This window comes from Prinia subflava, chromosome 13 (genome assembly GCF_021018805.1).
Source record: "Prinia subflava isolate CZ2003 ecotype Zambia chromosome 13, Cam_Psub_1.2, whole genome shotgun sequence".
Classification (NCBI taxonomy): Eukaryota; Metazoa; Chordata; class Aves; order Passeriformes; family Cisticolidae; genus Prinia; species Prinia subflava.
In genome coordinates this window covers 18,718,436-18,744,957 of record NC_086259.1, presented here as the reverse complement: position 1 = coordinate 18,744,957, position 26,522 = coordinate 18,718,436, and the positions used below count along the sequence as shown (strand labels likewise).

Genomic DNA, 26,522 nt, shown 5'->3' with positions numbered 1-26,522 from the left:
GAATTACAGTGTAAGAAACCCAAAAATCAGCGCTCAGCAATCAGAGCGGCAGCAGCCAGGCGGGAAGAGCCCGGCCGAAGCGACAGCAAATTCATCTCGACCTTATCTCGGTCTCCTCGGGCTCGAATCGATTTTACAGCGCTATTTTTGATTATAGATATATTCTGATTTATTTTTCCCTTTTCCCTGCGGAGCGGGGAAATCGCTGGTTTCCCACCTCGGTTCTTTAGCCCGTCAGATCCACTCTTCTCCCGAGTGGAACAGAACAATTCGCGGCAGTTTCCCCAAACACTCGAGTTTACACTTGGTCACCAAGCGTCCCTAATTGTCCCACTCTGATTGCCTCTAATGAACTCATTAGGGAGAAGGCAGAGGGGCGGATTTCACAGGCACAAGAAAACCCACCTCAATGCCCGGAACGAAAAAAAAAATAGACCTTTAAATGCCCTCTCTGTTTTTTGTTAGTTTTGATGGGGTTTTTTTTCCTATGATAATAAAATATCCCCAAAGTTCCCCAAAAGCGGCAGAGAAACCTCTGAACCCGCAGCGACCGCGCCAGCGGGGCCGAGACGCGATGTCACCGCCACAGGGCGAGCACCCAGCGGCCTCTCCCGGGGAATTTCACTGAAATATATAAAAAATCGGGAACGCAGGACCTGCCGGGCACAGCGGGCACCGCGACACCGGCGTGACCGAAATACCAACCGCGTATCAACCTGCCTGCGCAAAACGCTCTAAAAACTCCTCTGCTTTTAAATCAGCCGCGGGGCGGGCAGCGGGCAGATCCCCCCAGATCCTCCCGGCCGGCTCGGGGCTGCTTTTTTGGGGCCAAATCGTTGGAAGCGGTGCGGCGGGGCCGGGGGCGCGGGGCTCGGCCCGGCCCGGCGCGGGAGCGCGCGGGGGCCGCCCGCCAGCGCCGCCGCGTCCCGCGCTCCCATTGGCTGCGGCCGCGGCGCCGCGCGTTGCCATTGGCCGGCGGGCGCGGCGGGGGGCGGGGCCAGCGGGGAGTAAAAGCGCGGCGGCGGCGCGGGGCGAGTTTCGAAGCTGCGCAGCGCGGCCGGGAGGGAGCTCGGCGGCTCCCGCACCCCTCCGGGGGCTCCGGAACGCTTCGGGCCGTTGTTGTGACAAGGACTGGCTATTCCGCAAGGCTGCTTTTTTCGTCTTTTTCTTTTTAATTTTTCTTTTTTTTTTTTTTTCTTTGTTTTTTTTTTGGTTTTCTTTTTTTTTTTAATTCCCTTTTCCTGCGAGAACAGGCCCACCCCTCCCCAGCCCAGCTCCCCGCAGCAGTGCCCGCCGCGGGCCGTGTGTAGCAGAATCACAGTCATACAGAGGGAGGGAGAGGCCGCCAGAGACCACCCTGCCCCCGGCGACCCGGAGGATGCCGCTGCGGTGCCGCTGCTAGAGGACACGCTGGGATTTAGCTCGGCTCCGAGACTCTCTCTCTCTCTCTCTCTCTCCCGCTCTCTCCCTCTCTCCCTTCTCCGCGGAGGGGTCCCGGACGGGGAGGTGAGGCCCTTCCACCGTCCTCCTCTTCCTCCTCGCCTCCGCGGTCGCGGGAAGCCCCTCTCCATGATGCAGGCTCGCTACTCCGTCTCGGACCCCAACGCTTTGGGAGTGGTGCCGTATTTAAGCGAGCAGAACTACTACCGAGCTGCCGGGACCTACGGCGGCATGGGCAACCCCATGAGCGTCTACTCGGGCCACGCCGAGCAGTACGCGGCGGGCATGGGGCGCTCCTACGGCCCCTACCACCCGCACCAACCCGCCGCCCCCAAGGACCTGGTGAAGCCACCTTACAGCTACATCGCCCTCATCACCATGGCCATCCAGAACGCCCCCGACAAGAAGATCACGCTCAATGGGATTTACCAGTTCATCATGGACCGCTTCCCTTTCTACCGAGAGAATAAGCAGGGCTGGCAGAACAGCATCCGCCACAACCTCTCGCTCAACGAGTGCTTCGTCAAGGTGCCCCGCGACGATAAAAAGCCGGGCAAGGGCAGCTACTGGACCCTGGACCCCGACTCCTACAACATGTTCGAGAACGGCAGCTTCCTGCGCCGCCGGAGACGCTTCAAGAAGAAGGATGTCTCCAAGGAGAAGGAGGAGGCCCGGGAACGGCTGCTGAAGGAGCAGCCCAAGCCCCCCGGGCTGCCCGGCGCCGACCTCCCCAAGGAAGCCTCCTCCTCCTCTTCCTCCTCCTCCGCCTCGGCGCCGGCCTCCGAGAAGAAGGTGGTGATCAAGAGCGAGACGGCGTCTCCCGAGCTGCCCGTGATCACCAAGGTGGAGACGCTGAGCCCGGCCAGCGGCGGGGCCCTGCGGGACAGCCCCCGCAGCGCCGCCTCGCCGCCCGCCGCCGCCTCTCCGGACGCGTCCCTGCCCGAGCATCACCCTGCCGGTAACGGGCTGCCGGGCTTCAGCGTGGAGAGCATCATGACCCTGCGGACTTCCCCCGCGGGCGACCTGAGCCCGGTGAGTGCCGCCTCGGGCAGGACGGGCGGCGGGCTGGCCCTGGGCTACCCCGCGGGGCAGCCGGCGGGCTACAGCGCGGCGTGCAGCCAGGCGCTGGACACTAGTGGGAGCTACCACTGCAGCATGCGGGCCATGAGCCTCTACAGCGGCGACAGGCCGGCACACATGTGCGCCCCGCTGGAGGACGGGCTGGCCGAGCACCCCACGGGCGCCCCGTCGCCGCTGGGCGCGCTGAGCCTGCCCGCGGGGCAGGACGGAGCGCTGGGCACCGGGCATCCCCACGGAGGAGGAGGAGGAGGAGGCGGAGGGGCGGCGGGGGCGCAGCCCGCGGCTTCTTGGTACCTCAACCACGGCGCGGAGCTGAGCCACCTGCCCGGGCACACGTTCGGCTCTCAGCAGCAGACTTTTCCCAACGTGCGGGAAATGTTCACGTCGCACCGGCTGGGGATGGAGAGCGCGGCGCTGAGCGAGCACCAGGTGAGCAGCAACTCCGCCTGTCAGATCCCCTACAGGTCCGCGCCCTCCCTATACCGCCACGCCGCCCCCTACTCCTACGACTGCACTAAGTACTGAGTAGCCGCCACCCCCCGCTTAGGCCCATTTAAAAAAAATATTATTAATAATAATTCTTAAAGATGGGGAGAAATAAACCCACACCGATAAAAATAAATCTGACAGCTTCCCCGTGGACTTTGCGGCCACAGAGTTTGAAGATCCCAAAAGCCCCGTTTTGGGGCCTCCTTAAATTCCGGACAAGTATATTTTACTTGAAAAGAAGGGGGATCTCATTTAAAAAAAAAAAAAAGAAGAAAAAAAAAAAAAAAAGGAAAGAAAAGAAAAAGGTGAAAAAAATTATATATATATATATGTCTATTCAAAAGTGGCAAATTTTATATGCTAAAGTATAGGGGGGTCTCAGAAAAATAAGTTATGGACCAATATCGCAACGACCATTTATACGTTTTAAAAGGAAAAAAAAAGTTTATAAGTATATATATAAATATATGTCCTGGGTATTTTTTGAGTTTTCTGATGTGCTGTAAAAAATATGTGGATTTCTAATCAGGCTGATTTTCAGAGCCATTAATATAATATTTAAAGTTGAGTTCACTGGATTGTTTTTGTCTCGCCCAACGGTTCCTAACTTCCAAATTAATGACAAGTGATTTCTTCTTCTTCTTCTGTGTACAATTATGCAATAGATTTTCTTTCGTTTTAGAGCTGTTCTTTTCGCAAGACGAGGAAATAATTTATTTTTTGCTGGTGGATTTTTTTTTAAGGAAAAAAAATAGACAAAGTATCTGATACTTTTTTATTATTATTTACGACGTGTGATGTTTTGTATAATAGATTTCACCTTTACCATTCCTAAGGACTTTTTGCTTTAACCTGCTTCAAAGTTCGTTTGTCTTATGTGGTCCTAATTGTTGTACTTACCTTAAAATAAATCCGTGCTGGTTTTTTCTGCTCCAAGTCTGGCGCTTCTCTGTGTATAAACTGGGGGGTTTTTAACAGGTTTTTTCACCTTTCCTTCACGCGAAAAAAACGTGGCGGTGGTTGTTTTTCAAAACAAAGTGGTTTTCCTGAAGGTTTCTGAGGATTCTTTCTCGCAGAGAAAGTTGAATTCACGTGAAGAGCTGGAATTGTACAACAGGGGGAGGGGGGGAAGGAAAAAAGGGCTGAGCCCCCCTTCAATCCCGAATCCGTGAAATTTTGGGAGTTTTTTCCCGGCCTCTGATGGGGAAAAAACAGGAGGGAGAGGGGAATTTCTGTTCCTCTGGCCCCGTCCTTGCGAGCGCGGCCTTTGCGCGGGGCCTCCGCGCCCGGAGCCGCCTCTTTCCAGGGCAGAAAACACCCCCCACACCCCCCCAAAATAAATCCATTTTATTTATTTATTTGGTTTTCTTGAAAGGAATCCCGAGCGCCTGGGAGTGAGCGCGACCATTTAAACCCGGCCTCGCCTGCGGAGCCTTAGGAAGGTGGAAAGTTCACTCTGGAATCGTTTCAGTTCTGAAATCCTCTCTTGTTTGAGGAATTGATTGGTTTTAACTTTCTCTTCGTCTCTTTAAGCTCCCGTTCGCAAGGCCAGGCGCTGCCAGATATTCTGGCTTTTCCCAAATCATCCTTTAACCTGTTCATGCAGCTTTAATCCGGGGTAAAACGCCGGATTTAGCAATCCTGAAAGCCTGGGAATGCCGGCAGCGCCTACAGCAGAGTTTGGGAGCTCTTCGGAACTTTTCAAACCCAGCTCTCTGGAGCCAGGCTCCTTTCCCAGCTGTAAATTCACATCCAGCCAGCATTTCCCGGGGATAAATCCCCACTGTGCCCCCATCCCACCTCCCGCAGCCCCCAGTGCCCGTCAAATCCCTTTTTTTTTTGGTTCGGGAGGGGTTATACCCACGGCAGGCTGTTGAAATCGATGATGTAAATTGGTTTTGACCGCTTAAATTTCGCCTGCGCTTCAAAGCTGGCAAAAAGCACCGAAACTCTCGATTTAAATGAGAAAAAAATGTCTGAGCCTCACTCGGTCTGTATTTTAAGGAACATTCTTGTAAAAAAAACCTCCCTGCCGTTTTTCCTAGCTCTCAGAGGGTGCTTCTTTATTTAATTTTATATTTTCTTCTTCTTCTTTTTTATGAAATAAAAGTGAAGGTGCTCTCTTAATAAGAGAAAATACAGAGTTTGAAGGATAAAAAAATATATAGGGAAATAAAAGGAGTAAAACGGTGAAAAGAAAATAAATAGGAGGAAAAGGGGGAAAAATTGGGAAAGAATTCTTCCCCGGTCCGGACCCTCTTCCCGTGGGATTTTTTTCCAGGAAGATGACTGAAGTCAGGTGCTCATTTGCTGTGGGTTTTCCCACACGCCTCCAGAAATCCCGGGATCGCCGCTGCTCCCCCGCCTCCCCCCGGGGCGCTGCGGACCCTTCTCCTCCCGGTACCGGGACTGGGGACACCCCCGGGGCCCTGCGGACCCTTCTCCTCCCGGTACCGGGACTGGGGACACCCCCGGGGCTCTGCAGCCTCCCCCGCGCTGCTGCTGGACAGTTCCTGGGATCCCCTTTTCCCCAAAAAACTCATTTTTGGTGTTTCTTTCCCCACCTCGCCCTGGCAGGACGATCCCGCACGGGCTCTGCACCGCTCCCGGTCCCTCTGGAGAGCTCCTGCGGGGCTGCGAGCATCGTCCCCTGCCTGTGTCCCTGTCCCTCGTCCCCAGACACCCCCAGCACCCCACGGGAGCCCTTTGGGGTGGGCTGGTGTCACAGGGGTGGGCTGGTGTCACTGGAGCGCCCTTTGGGGTGGGCTGGTGTCGCAGCAGAGCCTTTGGGGTGGGCTGGTGTCACAGGAGCGCCCTTTGGGGTGGGCTGGTGTCACACGAGAGATCTTTGGGGTGGGCTGGTGTCACAGAAGAGGCGAGAGCCCGGAGCGGGGCGCGGGGATCATCGGTGACTTTGTTTAAAGGCTGCTATCGGGAGCTCGATAACGCCATCGGAGGCTGTCGTGACAGGTGACTCCAGCCTGGCCAGAGCAGAGGGGAAGGAGGGCAGAAGTGAAGGAAGGAGGAAGGCGCAGGGTGAATTTGGAAGGCAGCCGTGCCCAGATTTGGCTCTGCAGCCCCTCGGAGGAGCAGCAGAACCCCCCAGCCCCTCTCCCCGCAGGTCGGGGCCAGGCCTGGCCCCGGGGACTGGCTGATGCTGCTGCGTGGCCGGTGGCCCCGGCTGGGGCTCAGGGTGGCACCGGGAAGAGGATGAGGATGGTGGATGGGTTTCATAGTTTGTTTTTCTTGTATTGCCATTCACCACCGGCTTTGCAAACCTGTCCAAAAGCCCAGATAGTTTCGGTTTTGGGGAGAAGAGGCAGCGGTTTTCCATCTCGTCCCCCTATCCCAGTCGAGGGAGCGTTTCCCTGGTGCTCCAGGCCCCGGGTGAAGCACATTCCCTGTCAGGAATCCCCCCAGGCCTCCGCCCAGCCCAGCCCGAGCTGGCCCGTCCCTCCCGATCAATCCCACTCTCCCTGGAGCTTTTGGGAAGGCTCCGGCCAGAGGCTTTTGGGGAAGGCCACGAGCTCTTCTGGCATTTTCGAAGGGACTTTGCAGAAAATCCATGCCTGGCACTGGCAGGCCGGGAGAGAAGGAAACACATCCCTCATCCCGGGACACTGCCGGGCGACCTCGCGTCTGTGCAGCGCCGTGCTCGGCCAGGGGCGAGGGGTGGGCAGCTCCTGCCGGGAGGAAAATTCCCGAGGGAGCCCAGGCCGGGATGCAGCAGGAATGGGGAGCTCTGATTCACATTCCCGAGAGAGCCCAGGCCGGGATGCAGCAGGAATGGGGAGCTCTGATTCACATTCCCGAGGGAGCCCAGGCCGGGATGCAGCAGGGATGGGACGCTCTGATTTTTGGCCTGTTCCCCACATCCCGGGGTGCTGCAGGAATGGGGAGCGCTGTTCACACCCCCGTTTCCCCCAGGCAGGACTACGGCGGGAGTGGGGATCACTGATTTACACCCCCTCTTCCCTTGTTTTCCACAATGCAGCAGGAATGGGGAGCTCTGATTTACACCTTCTTCCCCGTTTCCCGGGATGGATCAGGAATGAGGAGTTCTGATTCACACCCCTTCTTCCCTCCAAGATTGAGATGCAGCAGGAATGGGGAGCGCTGATTTACCTCCTCCTCTCTCCATCCTGAGTTGCAGCAGGAAAGGGGAGCTCTAATTTACACCCATTCTTACCCCAAGATTGGGATGCAGCAGGAGTGGGAATCGCTGATTTACACCCCGCTCCCCATCCCGGGACGCAGCAGGAGTGGGAATCACTGATTTACACCCTGCTGCTCTATCCAGGGATGCAGCAGGAGTGGGAATCCCTGATTTACACTCTGCTCCCCATCCCGGGATGCAGCAGGAGTGGGAATCCCTGATTTACACCCCGCTCCCTATTCCGGGATGCAGCAGGAGTGGGAATCGCTGATTTACACCCTGCTCCTCCATCCCGGGATGCAGCAGGAGCGGGAATCGCTGATTTACACTCTGCTCCCCATCCCGGGATGCAGCAGGAGTGGGAATCGCTGATTTACACCCCGCTCCCCCCACCCTCGGGTGCACTGATTGGGGGGCTCTGATTTCCACCCTCCTTCCCCCGTTTCCCGGGACGCAGCAGGAATGGGGGGAGCTCATTTGTGCCCTGCTCCCGCCGGGGGCTCCGGGCGGGACCTCTCCTCGCTGCTGCTTTAAAAGGGGCTCGTCAGCTGGAGAGGAGGGGAAACCCATCCGGGAGCGCCTCCATCGCCGGCTCCGCGTTGTTTGTTTTCTTTTTGCTGTTTAGGGAACGAGCGACGGTAACAACAACATCCACGAGAAGCCCCCTCCGTGCCTTCCCCGGCCCCCCGGAGCCGTCGGAGCCCCTCGGAGGCCGATCCCTTGCGGATATCGCGGCTGAGGAGCTCCAGCGATGCCGCCGGCAGGAAAGGGATAACGGGGCTGACACGCAGCGCATGAGCTGGGCAGAAGGAAAGGAGGGAAAAGCCGCATCCCCGCCCCCGAGGATTTCCCACCGCCAAGAGGGGGAAACAAGGGAGGAAGCGAGAATTTTTCTGGGGGAGGGATCTCGGGGAGAGAGCGGGAGCCCGTGTGACTGTCCCCTGCTGCACACGCGAGTATTTATTGTTTTACTAATCCGTGCCTGGAGTGTCTCAAGGAGCGGGGGACTCCCCGAGGTGGCGAGAGGAGGAGGGTGAGGGGGGAAGACCCCCGGGCGCTGCTCTGAGGATGCGCCGGGCGGGTCCGAGCAGCCGCGCTCCGCTCCAGCCCTCCGCGGCGAGGATGCTCCAGGGCCGGGGACGCTGCCCGGGCGTGCTGCTCCTCAGTGTCCAGAGGCGAGGACCCCCCAAAACTCCCTCCTTTCACCTCTCTTTTTTATTTATTTTAGGGTTTATTGCGCTTTTGGCACTGCGGGCGGGTACTGCGGCTCCTGGGGCCGGCGGGGATGCGCAGGGCGCGGGAGGGATGCGGAATTCCGGGCGAGGGCGGTGTTCGAAGGGTGAATTCCCCTCCCTCCCACGCGTGTGCCCGGACAGTGACAGGGGAGACCCCCACACCGCCTCCCTGCGCGCTCCGGCCGCGTCCCCCAGGCTCTCCTGGCGGTTTGCAGCTTCCAGGACCCACCCGGAGCTCCGCAGCATCGCGCTGGGTTTTACCCCGGGGATGAAAATCCTTCTTCCGACAGGGGAGCGACGCCGGCCGAGAAAACCGCACGGGTGAAGGGGAACCTGCAGGGAAATCCGGGGATGGGGAGGTGCAGGCATCGCCAGGGCCGGGTGGTGCTGGGGACACCCCGGGGCTCGGCTTTTACCTCTTCCCTTGCCAGGTAACAACCCCAGCAGACCCGTGGGAGCTGCGCTGTTGGGATATTTCTCTTTGAAGGAGAAAGGATCCCCCTCAGGCCTCTTCTTCCCTCCCTCGGAGAAAAGACGCTCCACAGGACAGGGGGGCCCGCAGGTCTAAACCCGCGGGGGGACTGGGGACACAGGCGACACCTCCAACGGCATCGGAATCCCTCGGGGCCTCGGATTAAAACTGTTACGTCAGTAAATTAAAAAAAAAATTAAAAAATATATAATAAATCCGACAACAGAAAACACAGCCCCAAACCTGGACGTTTATACAGAAAAAGAGCATCACAAATTCCTAATGTAAGCACCGGCCAGCTGTGTGCACTTGTAAAGTTGTTATAATCCCCCTCCTTGTTATAAACAGGAAAGTACATAATATAAAGCAACAGGCCCGCATTCACAAATACTGACCCTCCTCCCCCGGCCTGCCAAATTCCCCGTTTGCTGCAGTCTCCCCCGGCTCAGGGCTGCCCGCTCGGGCTGGGAGCGGGGCTGGACCTGGGGTCGCCCTTCGGCCGCCCCCGGGGCTCCCCTTGCGGTGCAAACCCGGGTCCTGCACCGGGAGGTGCAAAGGACCCCTCCACACCTGAGCCCCCCTTCCCTTTTCCTTCCTGGCGATCCTCGCAGCTCCGCCTCTTCCCCTCATCCATCCTTTTCTCTTCATTTTTAAATATTTTCAATTTAATTTTAGTGTTGTTTAATGCCCCAGTTGTGCTGCGGGGATCCCTGCGCGCTGCTCCCCGGCTCCAGCAGTGTACATCCTGCTCTGCTGTGTGTGCTTACAGCGTCAAAGGGTGGACGTGATATTTCAAACATCAGATCAGTGCGTTTATATATTGGGTGCCCGGAAATTTTTCCAAATAAACACAGCTTGATTCGACTTGGGTGGGCAGACTTATCAACAGACTAATTCTATAAACAAATGAAGGAATAACCCGGAGACCATTGGCTGGTACCAGCGAGACACGTGGAGAGAGCTCGGAGTTTTGTAGCAATGAAATTTTAATTAATGTGGGTGGGCTGAGAACACAAACGACTGTTTATCAGAGACAATTTATTTTCCAGCGCTAAGTCAACATATAATAGCAAACTTACAACAATTATTTAACTTTTTTTTTTTTCCCCCTCCTATTTTTTTTTTTTTTTTTAAGAGCTATGAAGCAGGGACAGAGGCAGAGCGAGCTCCTTCAGGCAGGGCTGGGAGCTGAGCTCGCACAAACAGCTCCCCGGTGCACTCGTCCCACGGTGCTGCCCTGCCAGCTCGGCTCAGAGGGGGAAGGCGCGGAGCTGCGATGAGCCACATCTACGGCAGCCACCTCTCGGCGCTGGGCAGCCCGTCCATGGTTTACCTGCCCGCTGCCCTCGGCTTCGCCCCCGGTGGGGCCGTGTCCCGGCAGGACCCCCCGCAGAAACCCCCCTACAGCTACATCGCCCTCATCGCCATGGCCATCAAAGAAGCTCCGGAGCAGAAGGTGACGCTCAGCGGCATCTACCAGTTCATCATGGACCGCTTCCCCTTCTACCACGACAACAAGCAGGGCTGGCAGAACAGCATCCGCCACAACCTCTCGCTCAACGACTGCTTCGTCAAGGTGCCCCGCGAGAAGGGGCGGCCCGGCAAGGGCAGCTACTGGACCCTGGACCCGCGGTGCCTGGACATGTTCGAGAACGGCAACTACCGCCGCAGGAAGAGGAAGCCCAAAGCCGCGGCCCCGCCGGACTCCGAGCCCTCCGCGCAGCCGGGGCCGCCCGCCCGCCCCGTCGAGCCCAAGCGGCCCAAGGGCAGCGCGGCCGCCGCGCCGGGGGACGCGGGGGCGCCGCGGCCGGGCGGGGGGACAGCGGCTTCCCCCGAGGGGCTTCCCCCGCCGCCCCCCGCCGCCGCCCCGCCTCACAAGAGCGGCCCCCGCGGCCGCAGCTTCAGCATCGAGAGCATCCTGGCGCAGGGGCTGCGGCCGCCGCCCGCCGGGGCGGCCCCCAAGGCGGCCCGGGAGAGCCCCGCCGGCTGCCTCGGCGGCTCCCTGGTGGCCAGCGGCGGCTTCGGGCCGGCCCTCAATGCCTCGCTCATGCTCGACTCCCAGGTGCACGGGAGGCTTTACCACATCGGCATCCCCTTCCTCTCCTGCTTCCCCCTGCACTTCTCCGAGGCCGTGTTTAATTTCCAGTAGCTGCCCCACCATTAACGCGCCCCCTCGGCCCCGAGCGCTGCTCCGGGGGGCGCGATGGGAGGGAGAGATCGGACTCAGACCTCTCCACGCGGGTAAAGACCTAAAAAAAACCCCCAAAAAACCCCAAAGCGATGTTTTCAAGGTGACTCAGGATTTCAGGGCATTTTCAAGGCGCGTCTTGCTGCGGACTCTCTTTAGCGGCTTTGGAAGGTAACGCGGTTTTGTTTCCCCGTGGGCGGCGCAGGCAGAGGCAGCACCGGGGGATGCCCACGCTGCCCCCCAGCCCCGTGGGCTTTGCTCTGCACCTCTTTGCATCCCTCAGGTTCCTCAGGCCAGGTTTCTCTCGAGTCCTTCAGGTCGCTGTTTCCTTCTTTTGTTTTTCCTTTTGAAAACCAAGCCCCATCCCGGGGGGAGGAGGCCGAGTTTTGTTTTATTTTGCCATCAATACCCACAGGAATTCATAATGCCCATAGCTTTGCCATGAATACCCACAGGCACGTAATAATTCCTGATATTCCCCACTGGCCCAGTCCTCTCAGTGGGTAACTGGAGCTGAGTTCATCCTGAATATTCCTGCTTGCTTGGATCCAGCACGGTGTGGAACTGGTGCTTTGGAGTATCCTCACAGAGTTTCTGCTCATGGATGTGGCCAAAAAGAGGGGGATGGATGAGCAAACACAGAGATTTCTCCACTTTCCGTGTCTTACTGGGATCGGTTGCTTCTGACCTAAAAAAAACCTGAGGCAGGGTTGTGGAGGCCAGGACAAATACCAGGAAAAAAAAAAAAAAAAAGAGACATCGGCTGTGTTTCTAAAGTTTTCTTTTTTTTAAAGAAGGAAGAATCCCGACACATTGCGAGAAATCAGGAATATTTTGTATTTTTGTTTGCCATAAATAGAGGCTTTTTTGTATATTAGTGGATGAATGCCCTTTTGGAGAAAAAATATTATATTCTCAATTTTCATTATGAAATCAAACCTATATCCAATAAAGGTATTTTTGTTCAGGAGTGTGGCTGGTGTGATGTGAAACACCCCTTGGCGTGTGCTGGAGGATGGAGGAGTGGGGCCTGCTGCTGGATGCAGCAAAAATCCTGGTGCTGCATCCACAAAAAGATGGGAGAGGCTGCAAACAGGCTCCTGGGAAATGACCTGTTCCTTCAAACTTTTCCTTGAAACCTTTCCCAAAATGATTATTCCTCCTTCTCTTCCCCTTCTTTCACCCCACCCTGTCTCAAAAGCAAAGCTTGCTCTTAAATGAGCACCTGGATATTGGAAATGTGGGGTTTGCAGGTGAGCTTTAATTCGCTTTTTGCAGAGCAAGGTTGGCATCAATTCCTTGATGTTTGGACCAGGGTTGCTGATTCCAGCCACAGGCAAAGAGTTCTCATGAGGGGAAGGACAGAAAATCTCCAAAAGGTGAGAATTGTTATTTAGCTTCCCCAAAAAAATGGATGCTCCTGGGCAGATCCCTGGATAGGCTGAGCTGGAGTTTCTCAATACGAAAAAAGAGAATAAAAAGAGAAATCATATTTTTTTCTAAACAGATTTGCAGAATAGACTTTATTTTAATAAAATATCTTATTTGCTTCCTATTTCTGACAGCTGCTGTGTGAATATCTATTGAGTCCATTATTTAAAGTCCTGGCACTGGGTTAGAAAATGAAGAAACACTCGTAAAAGGTTATGAAGGTGTCACTGCTCAGTGCCAGAAGGTTCCACTCCAGGCTGGGCACCGACATCACCGCCCTGTTTGGGCTCTGGGAGCTGACATCAGCCACAGGAAGCTGCAGGGGGAGGAAAAGGAGCCCGCAGAGAGCTCGATGCTCTCTCCGCCCCCTGTGTGGTGATTTGGGCTCAGGGTGAGGGGGGAGGTTGGTGATGCCTCCCAGGATTTGTTGGGCTCCATCGAGCCCTTCCCACAGGGAGGGGTCCTGCATCCCCGGCGTCCCCACAGCCCGGCCCATGGGAAGGTTTTACCCCCCAAAATTGGATATTTGTGCTCTCAGTCACCGCTTTTAACCCGTGTCTTCTGCTCCTCTGTTTCCCTTTCTCCTAACTTGGCCTCCCAGCTGTGACCCCCAGCTTTGTCACCTCTCAGCTCCTATCCAGCCCCCAAAATACCTTTTTAGACCTGCAAATGAGGCTTTTATTCCTTTCCTCCTCACTCATGTGGAACCTCTCCCTGTCCCAGCCCTTTCTGCACAAGAGCAGTTTTTAAATGGTGAAAAAAAAGTGAGTCTCAGTTTAATACACGATGTATATTTTTATCACAGACACTTTTTTTTTTTTTGGAAACCCAGCTTTTTCTACGCAATGGGAATTTGTTTCTTTGCGAAGCTTTGCTTTGACATTTGATCTTATTTCTGTTTTGGTGGAGTGGAGTGGGACCAAGTACAGCTGCAGCCTTTAAAAGCCGCATTGAGTTTGATTTTGGTTTTGCTTGAGGGAGTGAAATTAGTAAACTTAACATGCTCTGCACAAAAGTGACACTAACTCCAATGAGCTCAGAACCCGGTGAGCAGTTCTGAGGGGCAATTTGGAATTAATTGGGATCAGGCCAGTGCTGTAGCAGGGGATGAATACCAAGGAAAAGTCTTATTGCCAGCGGGCTGGATGAGTAACCACACACGGCTTTTGCACGTCATCTGTTTATAGAGAGGGGAGAAGTCATGGTACAATAAAAACATACAATAAAAACATACAGCAAAATCATAAAATGAGAGCACACAGTAAAAACAACAGCAGAGCAATGAGTGTGCAGTCAATTCCCCAATTCCTGCCCTTTGGATGGGGCTGAGCACCCTTTAATCCTCTCCACATCCACCAAAATGTGAATTTTGGTGCCGTGCAGCCAAGGTGCCACGGAAACATCAAGGACCTGACAAGCTGCAAGGAGTCGGTGCCAATGGTTTCACACCTGCCCCACAAGCCAAAAAAAGCAGCTGCCAAGCAGAGAACTGCCACCCAGCATTTCACTCATCCCTGGAATCTCCCTCCTCCCGGCTTTCCCAGCCTCCCAAGGCTGGCTATAAACACCAGTCTGGAATACTGGGGAGAAGTGGAGAAAACAGCAGAATAAACAGCACACTGCCTGTGTGGGCGATGGAGATGCCTTCCCCTTCCTCTGCAGAGGAGTGACCTCTCCCAACCCAGCAAGGTTTCCCGTCTCCGAGCTCTGCAGCCAATTTTAACTCCTTGGAGCAGGGCAGATCACAGAGTGGGAGAGGCTCACGGAGGAGTTGTTTGGTTCCCAGAGCAGCTTTGCTCCAAACAGGAGTTTCCTATGAGGGGAACTGAAAATCGGGCATATTAAAATAATTCTCGAGTTTAATTTCTCATAAATGGGGCTTCCAGTCTTTACACAGGCTCAGTGTGTGTTCTCCCAAAGTTGGTCCCATAGCAGGTATAAAATATAATCAAGGATTTCTGCATGGGATTTCTGCATGAGCAGAAGCCACTTTCAGGATTTGTCACTCAAGGTGTGGCCGTCCATGCCTGATTCCAGGGTGACATAAATCTGAGGGGCTTTGTAGCCTCTGCTCCTTCCTCCACCCCATTTTAAAAGTTAATTCTCTTTCCATTCTTTACCACAGAAAACACATAAAGGAGGCAGCATCCCTTTCCACACCAAAACCTGCTGACTGCTCCTAAGCCTGGTGTGAGGAGCAGCCAATTCCCAAAGCAAAAAAGGGAAGAAGGATCTGCTTCCTCACTTGATTCATAGCCCCACACACCCAGAGAAGAGATCTCCCGGGAGACAGCATTCAGGATATTAAACAGATCACAGATTTGATTTGAAGTGAAAGACCAAGAAGACAAGATCACAGAATGAGAGAAGTTACAGATGGAAAAGGTCTATGAGGTTATGCAATCCATCAGTCTGGACGTTGCATAATTGCTCCCCACAGTATATTTTTAGTGCTTTATCCAGACAAATCATTAAGTGCTTTAAAATGGGCCAGATTCCTCAAACGCAGTGCGTGCTAAGTCACAGCTGATTCCACTGAGCCTCGCAGCTCCAGTGTCTAACAAGACACCAAAAGGAAGTTTTGTGTGGTCAGAGAGAACAGAACGGGCCCTTCCAGAAATAACCCAGGCCTCATTCGCTATCCCTCACAGGAATCTCCCCTAAATTGACTGAATTAGGACCTCTAAAATCTCATTTTCGGATTATAGCGAATAATACATTATTACTTATTCAGATGTTCTCTTAGGCCAAAGTCAAACATTGCCCGTGTTCATGCGAATGCGATTTGTTTTAAGCCAGCTTCAAAGCCGGCTCAGCAAAGCGTAAAGAATGTTTATTTAAAATATAGTTGCTAAATTTAGCATGAGCTCGGTTAGCCTAAATCTTAGCGACATTTTTAGAGAGCACATTGCGAATCAGGAATGCATGGAGAAATAAATAAACTTTCCCACATTTTTGGGAATGGAGGGAGAATTCGCGAGCGCCTTCTCGCACGGGCGATTTCCGCGGGTCGGAAAGGAGGACACGAATTTCCCCCCGAACAGACAGCTGGAAATGCACAATGTTGATAATTTTCACTGCAGTTTTGTTTCAAATAATGCTCCCTCGAGGAGGAAACAAAAGCTGTCAGCTTTATTTTTTTTTTTTAATAGAAATTACGCAGAGCACCGACGTGTTTCAATATTTACCCAAGCTCTTTGCGAAGCGCCGAGAAGCAAACGGAGCTGGGCTTGGCCACGAGCCACATCCAGAGGAAATCTCAGGTTTGGATTAGGTCTTGTGACCTTTCCTAGTAATTCTGATACTGGATTTTATGCCCACCTCTTGCACATTGCTTCAAACATCCGCCAGCTGGATCCTGGGCTGGGTGAAATGCCAGCCAAACTCTGGATATCCTCTGGTTGGAGATTTACACACAAAATTTTTATGGTTTTCCTTTTCACCTTCCTAAGCTTCCACAGCTTAAAGAGGCACATCTGGGTCACCTTTGCCTCAAGTGACATTGTCTGAGAGACCTGAGCCAACCCGTGGTGGGAAGATGAGCAGACATGTGATAAACAGTTAAATTCTCTTTTTTCAGGTGACTTTCCCTCCATCCTTCCCATCCTTTGGTTGGTGTGAGTGCAGCATTTCTGCTCCTAGAGTGGGAGCATTCCAGCTGTGCCCCTCAGGGGGCTGCAGGACACAAGGGACGTGGCCTTTGGTGGGATTGGGACCAGCTCCTCTCCAGGCACACAGGTGGAATAAGGGGAAAAGGAACAAAGCACAAGGTTGATTTCTTTCCCTTCCACAGACAGAGCTCCACCACTTCCAGTGGCTTTAGCAGCTTCCAGCACCTACATCCCGTGACTCAGGTGCCAAATCCCACCTGCAGACCCATCCTTCCCTTCTCATCTCCCAGAGCTCTCCAGGTGAGGCTTTGCAAATCCACTGGCCCAACCCAGTAATTCCTGAGTCCACGGTGGGCTGGACACTTTAATTCTTCCCTACCTACCTCCAATTGCTTACTGAGTTTCTGTTTTCCTTCGAAGAGCCATATGTAATAATAGTTGTTAAAATAATTGTATTTCTGTTTTTACATCTGTAAAGATTAAGTTAAACAGTATGAAGCCCATTAAACTATTTCATGTCATGCTGCCATAAATTTCCTCCATTCCCATTGCTACTATTATTCCAGAGTAAACTCTGAGATCAAGCTGCTGCCACAGAGAGTTATTTATAGGAGCTCATTCATCAATAAAAACTTCAAAAGAAATCTGTTACTCTTCTATTGGGAAGCCAAAGAAAACTAACATAAAGACAACCCTGTTAAGAAACAAAGCTAAGGAGACCACAAGACATTTAGTTAAGGAAAATCCTGATTTCTAACAAATGCCATGCAAGGAGGGGAAGAGAAAAAAATAAAAAGAAGGAAAAGACTGTTGGCAGCATGAATCCTTTTAAGTTGTTTCCCTCTCATTGGATGGTTAAAATAAACTGTTAAACAGTTGTATTTGGCCTGGCTCAGCCCCCTCATTAGGCTCCATGTGATGGATTTGGGATCTCACAGTGTGTAAGGAGCTCTTCATCCCTTGCAAACGCTGGAGCTGTCCTGCCCTGTCCCAGCTGCTGCTGCCCCGTCCATCAGCACAGCACAAACCCAGCAAGGAGGGATGACCAGCAAGCACCCAGCTCCCTAAAGGTAAACAGATAAACCGGGAAAAGCTGTGTTTGCTCATCTCTGCCTTCTCTCATTCCTTGGTGTGCCTTTCTCTGTGCGCCTGAGCTGTGCAGGGCTGGATTTGGGCATGGTAATCCTGCAGAAATTAAATGTAGGAGAGCTCCAGTGCTGCCATTCCCTGTTCCACCTGAAAATCAATCTGAGAACAGCTCAGGGGAGGGGATTCTGCTCCTCTGCTCTGCCCTTGTGAGACCCCAGCTGGAATCCTGTTCTGGTGGCCCCAACAGAGGAATATGGAGCTGTTGGAAAAAGTCCAGATGAGCCCACAAAGTTGGTAAGGGGAGTAAGGCACCTCCTCTGTGAAGACAGGCTGAGAAAGTTGGGACCACGCAGCTTGGAGAAGAGAAAATTATGTGGACATCTCACAGCACCTTCCAGTATCTGAAAAGGCTCTGAGGAAGATGGAGTGGGATTTTTCATCATGAACTGGAGAGACAGGACAAGGTGGAATGGCTTCACAGTGGAAAAGAATGACCTTGGATTGGATACTGGAAGAAATTCTTCTTTGGGAGGCCCTGGCACCCAGAGAAGCTGTGGCTGCTCCTGGATCCCTGGCAGTGCCCAAGGCCAGGCTGGACAGGGCTTGGAGCAACCTGGGACAGTGGGAGGTGTCCCTGCCCATGGCAGGGACAGAACAAGATGATTTTTAGGTCCCTTCCAACCCAATTCATTCCCTGATCCTGTGATCTTTGGTCCCTGTCTCATCAACAGCTCCACAGGAGCGAGACCCTCCTGCAGGAGCAGGCACTCAGCATCATCCTGGGAACAAGAGCCTCAATCTGTGTTTTTGAGTTCAACAGAGACACCTCCTCATTTCCATCACAGGGACCTGAGTCCTGGGGACAGCAGGGACCCGCAGCTCCTGGCATGCACCGAGTGACATTTCTCAATCACATCCCCAAACACCAAAGCTCTGAGGTGAGGGTTCTGTGTTCCAGGGATCCCTTTCCACCCTTACTCATGCAAAGCTGGGCAGGGCACTTTGCACAGGCTCATCTCCATCAACGCCCATCACACAACAGCTCAATCCCTGCTCTGAGCTGGCCATCAAAATTATCTCCAGAATCTGCCAAATCTGACACAAAACACCTTCAAACTCCCAGCTGTCTGAGGCTCAAGCTTTGGTGAAATCACTCTTTGGTTATACGGGGAGGAGCTGGATAAAATCTGTGGTTTAGGGGATTAGGGGAGCTGGAATTTCACAGGCAGCAAATGCAACCTTTGCCCTCAGCTGTCCTCTCTACACTCACCCCAAAGGCTGCTTTTATTACAGCCTGTTCTTGGCAGTGCAGGTTTCCTTGTGCTGAAGATTCACAGCAAGAACTCCCAAATCCCAGTGATGTGACTTAAAAACACCCCCAGTACTTCTTCCCCAAAATGAGGTGAAAAACAAAAAAAAAATCTGTCTAAACTCCTGAAATTGGGGGCTGAACAAATCGCTTTGCCCACGATATCTGCAAGAATTAGCCTCAATTTTGCCCAACTTTGCTTTGCTCCAAATTGAGGCTCATGCAGCCAGTTTGAAACTGATGTAATTATGGTTGTTCAAAAAGAGTGGCAGAGCCAAATCAGTCACAATGACTCAGCCAGGCCAAGAGAAAAGTTTTTATCCATTGCCACAGCTCATATTTGGAACCGGTCTAAACACTAAACACAAAGATTATTAATAAACATGCAATGTACAAAATGGATTTATTCCCATTTAACTGCGCTTGCTGTTAAATAGAATTGGTTTGTTATGAAAAGGGCAAAGAGAAGCCCTCAGTTGTTGTGTCTGCTTTCAGATTAGACGCTACATAATTTCTGAGTAACAATAACAACAATTGCGACCCACTTCTCATGGAGTATTTTTCACTGATTTCTCCTAAAGTGCTTTGCAGGGAAGGTCAGTAGAAAGACCCATTGTAAACATGGGGAAATCTCCTGATTATTTGTTTTGGATGGTTAGAGAGGAAATTGCATATGCTTTCATGGAAAAAAAAAATCCTCTATTATTATCCTCTGTCCTAAAAAGGTGGTGGTGGGGGAAAGCCTGGTGACTCTGATCTAAATTATCCTAAAGCAAATTTCTGGCAAACCAAATGAAGCCAGACAACTCTGGATTTAATGAGAGTAAAGAGTAGCAGACTAAGTTAAAGCTTGAAACAGGGCACTCAGCTGCTGCTCTGCACTGCTTTGCTGCCTGTCTTGAAGCCTTTGATTGCCCAGTTTTATTTTCTTAGCTAATTTCAGAGATATTTTACTCTGCTTGAGCATCAACAGGTCAGCTGTTGGCAAAAGCAAGTGGCAAAAAGCTGTAGGCGTAGTTTAGAGACAATTAGGAAAATAATTGTGTTGAGAGTGTGAAATGCAATCACGTAGCCAAACTTGCCTTGATAAGGCTTGAGGCTGAGCAGAGCCAGCCCAAGAGCAGACTGAGATGTGATTCAGCCCTTTGAAGTCTCCTGATCTAATTCCTCTTGTACCCACACTTGATTTCCGTTGCTGGGGAAAACAAAAATCCTATCCCAAATCCAAAAACCCCAGGTGCTCTCCTGTCTCTCCAGAGGACTCTTGGCTGTGGAAGCTCCAGATTTTGGTGTCTCTGGAGCCGGAGGGGGTGTCTGGAGGGGGTTCTGTCTCTCAGGGCTCAGCCAAGCCCTGCTGAGTGTTTAATTTGCAGCCCTCAGGCTTTGCCTGGGCAGGCACCTACCAAGCTTTGCTGTTTGGCCTCCCAGCCTTGCTCTCTCTGCCTCGCTCTTGTCAAGCCTTTCATCAAGACAGGGCTCGTCACACTCCACCCTGGTGGCTCAGCTCAGAGACCTTTTGGCCTTTCCTGGGGTTTCTGAAGGTGGGGCAGGTTGTGAGGAAAGCTGGATGAAGGGAGGGTTCCCTTCCCACCCCTGCTCCTCAGCTGGTGGAGGGCGTTCTCTCGGGGCTCCCAGGAGCTCAGAAGTGCTGGACAAGTGGTCACTGCTTGTAGATTGTTGCTTGTCCATCCAAATAATTTGAGGAATCAGTGACTCCATGGCCTCTTCAAGTCATCTGTTCAGATTTCTCTGTTAGCATCTCCAAATGAGGCACGCTTCCCTCTGCTTTTACCCCTGGTTGCTTTAAAAGGGATCTTCTTTCCTTCCATTAAAAAAAAGAAACCAATAAGGGGAAAAAATATCTTTCAAGTGTCGAAGGAATGAAGTTTCTCCTTGAGAACGTTAAAACTACAGAGGAAACGTGAAGGATCAACTTTGACACACATGACAAATATTGAAAGGGAGCTGAAGCTGAAAGGCAACTCCTCGAAGACTTTGGGTCATTAAGAAAGTGCATGAATGAGTTGGAATTCTTGAAAGAAAACCCATCCCAGCCTTACTCCCTTGGCTCAGCGCCAGGGGCTGTGTGTTTCCCTCCCAAACTCCATTGCAGCTCTGATTGTCTGAGGGAAAATCCATCTCCTCTGATTTCCTAAGGCTGGGCAGGATCAGTGATCCCGTGAGCCGAGGGTTCCTGCCTGCTCCTTTTGGGGCTTGGAGCAGCACTGGGAGCCCATAAATCCTGGCTGCCTTTGCCCCAGCCAGGGTAAGACCAGCAGCTCCGCTGTGGCCCAAAGGGCGACCACCAGAGAGCTGGGCTGGGCTGTGCAGACCTTTCCCAGGCTCAGGGTCTCCCTGGATTGCTTTGTGTCCACTGGAAAGTGCTGGGATGCAAATCCAAGGTCGTGGCTGCCCAGGGTCCCTTGTGGATTCTGCAGTCCTGTGGCACAGAGATGTGAATGTGGAGTTGTTCACAGTGAGGGCTGTGTCTCCAGGGGATTCCTTCTGTTCTTAAGGAATGCTGTGGGATTGGAGGTGAATCACGCACCTTCTGTCCAGGGCAGCTAATGAGGGAGCCTTTGGCTTCTGGGAGCAGAACATCTCTCCTGGGTGGCCTGAGCAGAGCCTGGCCTCTCTGCACAGCTCTCCCTGGCTTAGGCAGGCGTGGGAGCTGAGCCCTGAGTGGTGTCCAGTCCAGAGGATGACCTTCGGGCCACGGGAGCTCCACATGTGAAATATCCAAGCCCACACTCCTTCCTGTGCCTCCACACAGCTCCCACACCACGTCCAGAGTCCCTGCCTCACACAGCACCACCCCACCAGCACTGAGGGGACCCAGCGGAGGGGCCACACTCAGCTCTGCAGGGGAAGGAGGTTCTGTAGGAAGTGGGTTTGGGTTTGGGGTGGTTTGGGGTGGGAGAGGAGGGAGGGAGGCAGAGGGATGTGGAGCTGAGCTTTCCCATGGTGGCTGCGGCAGAGTCATCTCCCAGGACCGGGCTCTGTCCTTTCTGCCATCCACATTTTACAACCAATTCCAAACTAGTTTTACAACCAATTCCCAACTAGTTTTACAACCTATTCCCAACTAGTTTTACAACCGATTCCCAGCTAGCTCCCCAGGAATGGGATGGGAACTGTCCCAGGCTGGCGAGATAACGCCGCCAGCGAGCCGCAATCTGCGAGCTCCCAATTTCACAGCTGTGGTGAGACAGCCTTTAAAAATCCCCGAGACAGAACTGGCCCTGTGCAGAGCAGAAATTGTAAGTTTTGGCCCTGAATCTAACCTTTGGAGAGCTGCCCAGCTTCTGACAGTCTGTGATGATGTCTCTGTGGAGGAAATCCTACGCTGAAGAAAAGCATGTTGCTTTCTCCCAAAGTTATATTCTCCCTTTCATTCGGCCACCATAAAGGACACTTTGTCATCTTGGCAGATCCTAAATATTCCCCCCTAATTTTATGGGAGGCAGATATAGGGACAAAAATTAAGAATTATTCAGGAGTGTTATTTATGGCTAAGGATATAAGGGATTTGAATGGAAATAACAATTAAACTCAAGAAAAAATTCACACTACAGGTCACTGCAATCCCAACTTTTCCCCTCATGAACTCAAGACGAGGAGGTTTTCTTCCCCTTTGTGATTTAGGCTTTGCTAAACTTCTCTGAAAATAGTTCATATATCACAGAGAGGAATTTCCATGGGGAACATAAATACATCCGTGGAAAGAAGGGAAAATTTCTCCTTGTCTCTGGGAATGGATGAGAAAGAAAGACAGTTGACGCCAGATATTAATGATGAGTGGAGGAAACCATCCAAAGGAAAAAAAAAAACCTATTGAGAATACTAAAACTACCCCAAAGTCACAGACCTATAAAAATCTACTACGGAACAATGACTTTTCCACTAATACAGGCTTAGATTCAAGAAAATATTTAAGCATGGGCTTAAGCTGGTCCCAGTTTGGAACAGCTCCTGAGTTAAATGGGTGAATTTCAGCTTTGTGGATGTGTTTTTCAGCTCTGGGGATCCTGGCTGGCATTAAACCTGCCCACAGTTAAATCCAAGCTTAAGGACTCTTGGGAGGGGAGGTTTTTTCTTCTAGTGGGACCGTGTAACACAATTTTCCATTTTTTTGGTCCTGCTGAAGCTTGTATTAAATTCACAGCTCAGGGGACAGCGTTGAGGGCATTCTGAGCTTACAGATTTTGATCAGAAGGAAGTTGGATCAACCTAAAGGAAATACAAACCACAGTATTCAAATATTTGTGGTTGATACACTGAGTAACAAACGTGGATCCATTGTGTGTGTGGATACATGGACACATCCACACCAGGCTGCTCCCATCCAGCCACGGAGGGACATTAAGAGCTGACCTTTTCCAGAAAACACCTCTGCAAAGCAGAGTTTTCATGGACAGGAACAGCTGGAGTGTCCCAGTGAGGCAGGGTGTCAGAGTCCAGGACATCCCTCTGGCCACCCTGCAGGGTTTGGAGACCGGACAGGGGGTCTGGGATCTGTCCAGGGGGCTCAGCCAGCCTCACACAGAGCCCAGGAGGGCACTGCCTCTGACCCCTGCCATGGGAGTGAATGCCCACATTGTGTGAAGAATCACAAGCTGAGAGAATTCAAAATAAGTAGTATTTAGTTTATCATAGAATGTAAATGTAGAATCTGGGATTTTTAGTATATGGGGTTGAAGAGACAAGATGGAGGAATTGGGGAGTGGCCCCTGTGCTCCTTGTTCTTGTTCTCGTCCCCCATCTTTTGCTGAGTTGGATTTTAGAGATTGGTTTAGAGTAGAAATGACATGTTAGCATAGGTAGTAGGCATTGGTACAATTTTGTAAATAAAACGTTCGTTTTGGACGGTGGTTGGGTCAGGGCTACCGTACATAAAGTCTGGGACCCTCTGATCTGCCCCAGTCCCCCGCATGTCCTGCTCTGCTGGGGATGCCCTGCAGAGCTGGGAAAGAACTGAGGGATAATGAAGAATAAACAACCTTGGAAACACGGACTGGTGGACTCAGCTTGTCATCTCTAGCTCTGGTGTGAAACACTTAGGGCAAAGAGAAGATGAAAAACCTGATTACCTCGGGGAACAACAACCCCGAGGAGAATCTCAGGGAGAATCAACCTTGAGAGCAGGGAAGCCTTCCCGCCTTCCTGGGGTGGGTGGGAAGCAGAGGCACAGTCACACAGCCCTGCACGGGCACGCCCGGGTGGCCCCGAGCCCCGGCCCGTGGGCAGCGCCACGTACGCCCTGCCCTTCCCCACCAGGGCATCCCCTGCCATGGCAGTGCCTTTGCCGTGGCAATTTAATCCTTTGCAGCCCTCCTGCCAAGGGCATTTGGTGTTTGTCACCCCTGAAAGCCACGAGCTGAGCACGTTCCACACGCGGCCTTGTGTGTCCCTGTCCTCCTGACAGCGGTCAGGAAGCGCTGGTGGCATCCACACCAACTTTAGATCCATCCAACTTTAGATTTTAGCACTTCACCTCCTCAGCCCTGCACAAGACCCTTCTGGGGCTTCGTGCCAGCCACAGGGACGTGGCTTTTGCGTGCAGGGACGCGGCCCAAGAGCCGCAAAGCAAAACAGGCCGGCCTTCCCCGAGCGCTGGGATTTGCCATAGCTGGGTGAGCAGTTTAATTGCGTTGTTAACACATCTCCACACTGACATCAGGAGCATTAAAGGCTGTGTAAATAGGCTGGGACAGAGAGCCCTGCCAAGGTGCTGCAGGCAGGTGGGAACGCCTCTCCCCAGCCCCTCTGGGAGCCCCATGATTTGCTGCTGCCTTTGCATCCCTCAGGTTCAAGAGGGAGCTGAGCTGGTGGAAGGCAGGAGGGAAAATCCCAGCTCATTTCTGAGCTGAAGACAGGATTTGTATGGTCCACACTAGCCTCACGGGGCCTTATTCTTCCTCAGAGCATCCTGGGAGCTGCACTGATGTATCCTAAAATAGTTTGGAGACCTCATTCCCACCTGTGGTTTCATCCCAGGGGGTGATGGGCTCCCCAAACATCACCAGTCCTGCTGCTGCTGTATCCACTGGGGTTCCCATCACTGCTGGGGTTTCTCCTCATTCTCTGGGCTTCTTCCTCCTCACTCACGGTAGAAGCAAAGTGTTGCTTTTATCTTCCTTTTCTGCCAGAGTCGGAGTAAATGCTCGAGAAGGTATTTTGTGTTCGAACTCAGATGTTTATTAATTCTTATCTCTATTACAGTCTCACAGGCCATGAGTTCTTCTGCATTTCTGGCTAACAAACTAAAAAAATGGAGCCATATTTATCTCTCTACAAGGGCTTTTAAGCATAAACTGTCCAAGTAAGAAATGACACCTAAATTATTTTTACTTTTAACCCAATACCCAACCACTTGTGGCCCACAATGAGGACTTTTCTCCCCAATTACAAAATACCACCCAGACCCATGAAAAAGAAGGTGAAAAAGAAGGACTGGCTCTGCCTTAAATCCTCCATCTTGCTTTATATATATATTACTATATTTTAAACCCTTAAACTCTGAGTTTTCCACCCTGTGATATCACACACTTCTATCCAAACTCCACACCCACAATCCCAGTGCTGTCACTCAATTTTGGGAGCCTTCTCCACATCCTCGGGTCAATGCAGTGTTTGTTTGGGGGTCAGTGCCTGTCAGCACAGAAAGCCTGGAATTCTCAGTGCCCAGACTTCCAACAGCAAAGAGCTTTTGGTTTTCTTTGGAAAGGGCTTCTCTGTCCACGAGCACAGCGTTGTCCCGAGGCAGCACCTTCGCTCTGAGCCAGCGCCAAGATTTTGGGTGAAGCTCCGTGGCTGTCACTGCTCAAAGCCGTGCCTCATGTCCCGAGGGAGGAGAGGATTAACAGGGCACTTCAAAGCGTTGTGTAATTGCACTTTCACTCAACTCGCAAAGGCTTTGTGTGCTTGGTTTCCAAGAGAAATGTCAAGGCGAGCCTCCAGGGACAGGCGAGAGGATCCCTCTTATGGTGACAGCGGGTAGAACAGAGTCCCCGCACGGGGCTGGTTGGATCTGGGCTCTCCTGGTGCCTGTGGGAGTGAGGGCAAATAAATCAGCTCGGGATCCAGCCCCTCTGGCCTTCTGAAGCTGCAGCAGGGAGCTCTCAGAGCTGCTCCTCTCTCTGGCTGAGGGGGTGAGAGCCACGTCTCCTGTCCCTGCCTCCCCTCCAGCCACCCCTCAGGGGATGCTGGCCTGGGCTCAGAGCCTTCTCCTGCCTCCCTGACCTCACTTTCAGAGGTGGTGCCTCTCTTCTATCACACACTAAATTACCTTAGGGAATAAATCCCTTTATTCTGTTCCTTGTGCTGCTTCTGAGTGCTCAAAGCTCGGGGTGGAGCAGTCTGGAGGTCCCAGCAGCAGCTGGAGGCTCAGTGCCCACCTCTCCTCCATTCCGAAATGGAAAAGGCTATTAAAGATCATAAATACCTTGAAAAACAGCACGACAGAGAAGAAATCAGGGTCCCTCGGCTGCTCTCTCATGGACTTTAGTAGATTTACTACCTGGAGTAGCTGTGCCCTCGCTCTCTGTGGTCAGAGCCACTGGAACAATCAGCTCAGAGGTCCCTGATCCTCTGGTGCTGTAGGATTCACATCGTGCAGGCTCTGACTTGGAAACCAAATCATCCACCTTTGGCAGAAAGTTTTATGTTTTTCTTCAAAAGATTGTGCAGAAAATGGCAGTAGATGATTTCACACAGGCACAGTCAACCACTTCAGGTGATCTTTAACTCAATCCTGTCTTAAACTTTTCCTGTTTTCCCCCCTCTTTTTCTCTAGCTCTGACTAGAAATCATCCTCTACCTTCCTCAGTTTCTGACAGTTCATCCACTGACCCAGTCCTGGCTCTGGGGATGTCCTCTTTTCTTTGATTTAATCAATCTTCTTTCTGGCAAGTGGGTTTTGAAGAGAGAATGAGCCATTCACTTAGAAAAATGAAACTGGTGCATCACAGAAGATAAATATTGGGAACAGGTTTATCTGGTTTGAAAATATGCTCTGATTTT

General features: G+C 52.3%; 2 protein-coding genes across 2 annotated transcripts; both read left to right on the top strand.

Moving 5' to 3' along the window:
* The first annotated feature begins 572 nt into the window (after positions 1 to 572).
* FOXC2 (forkhead box C2) lies at positions 573 to 3,931 on the top strand. Its single transcript, XM_063410935.1, has one exon. The coding sequence runs from the start codon at positions 1,570 to 1,572 to the stop codon at positions 3,043 to 3,045; it is 1,476 nt and encodes a 491-aa protein (XP_063267005.1). The 5' UTR covers positions 573 to 1,569; the 3' UTR covers positions 3,046 to 3,931.
* A 3,998-nt stretch (positions 3,932 to 7,929) lies between these two features.
* Positions 7,930 to 12,371, top strand: FOXL1 (forkhead box L1). The gene has a single exon (XM_063410936.1). The coding sequence runs from the start codon at positions 10,149 to 10,151 to the stop codon at positions 11,019 to 11,021; it is 873 nt and encodes a 290-aa protein (XP_063267006.1). The 5' UTR covers positions 7,930 to 10,148; the 3' UTR covers positions 11,022 to 12,371.
* The last annotated feature ends 14,151 nt before the right edge of the window (positions 12,372 to 26,522 follow it).

Excerpts from the sequence above, each read along its gene's own strand:
- FOXC2 (XM_063410935.1), top strand. The coding sequence starts at position 1,570 with ATGATGCAGGCTCGCTACTCCGTCTCGGACCCCAACGCTTTGGGAGTG.
- FOXL1 (XM_063410936.1), top strand. The coding sequence starts at position 10,149 with ATGAGCCACATCTACGGCAGCCACCTCTCGGCGCTGGGCAGCCCGTCC.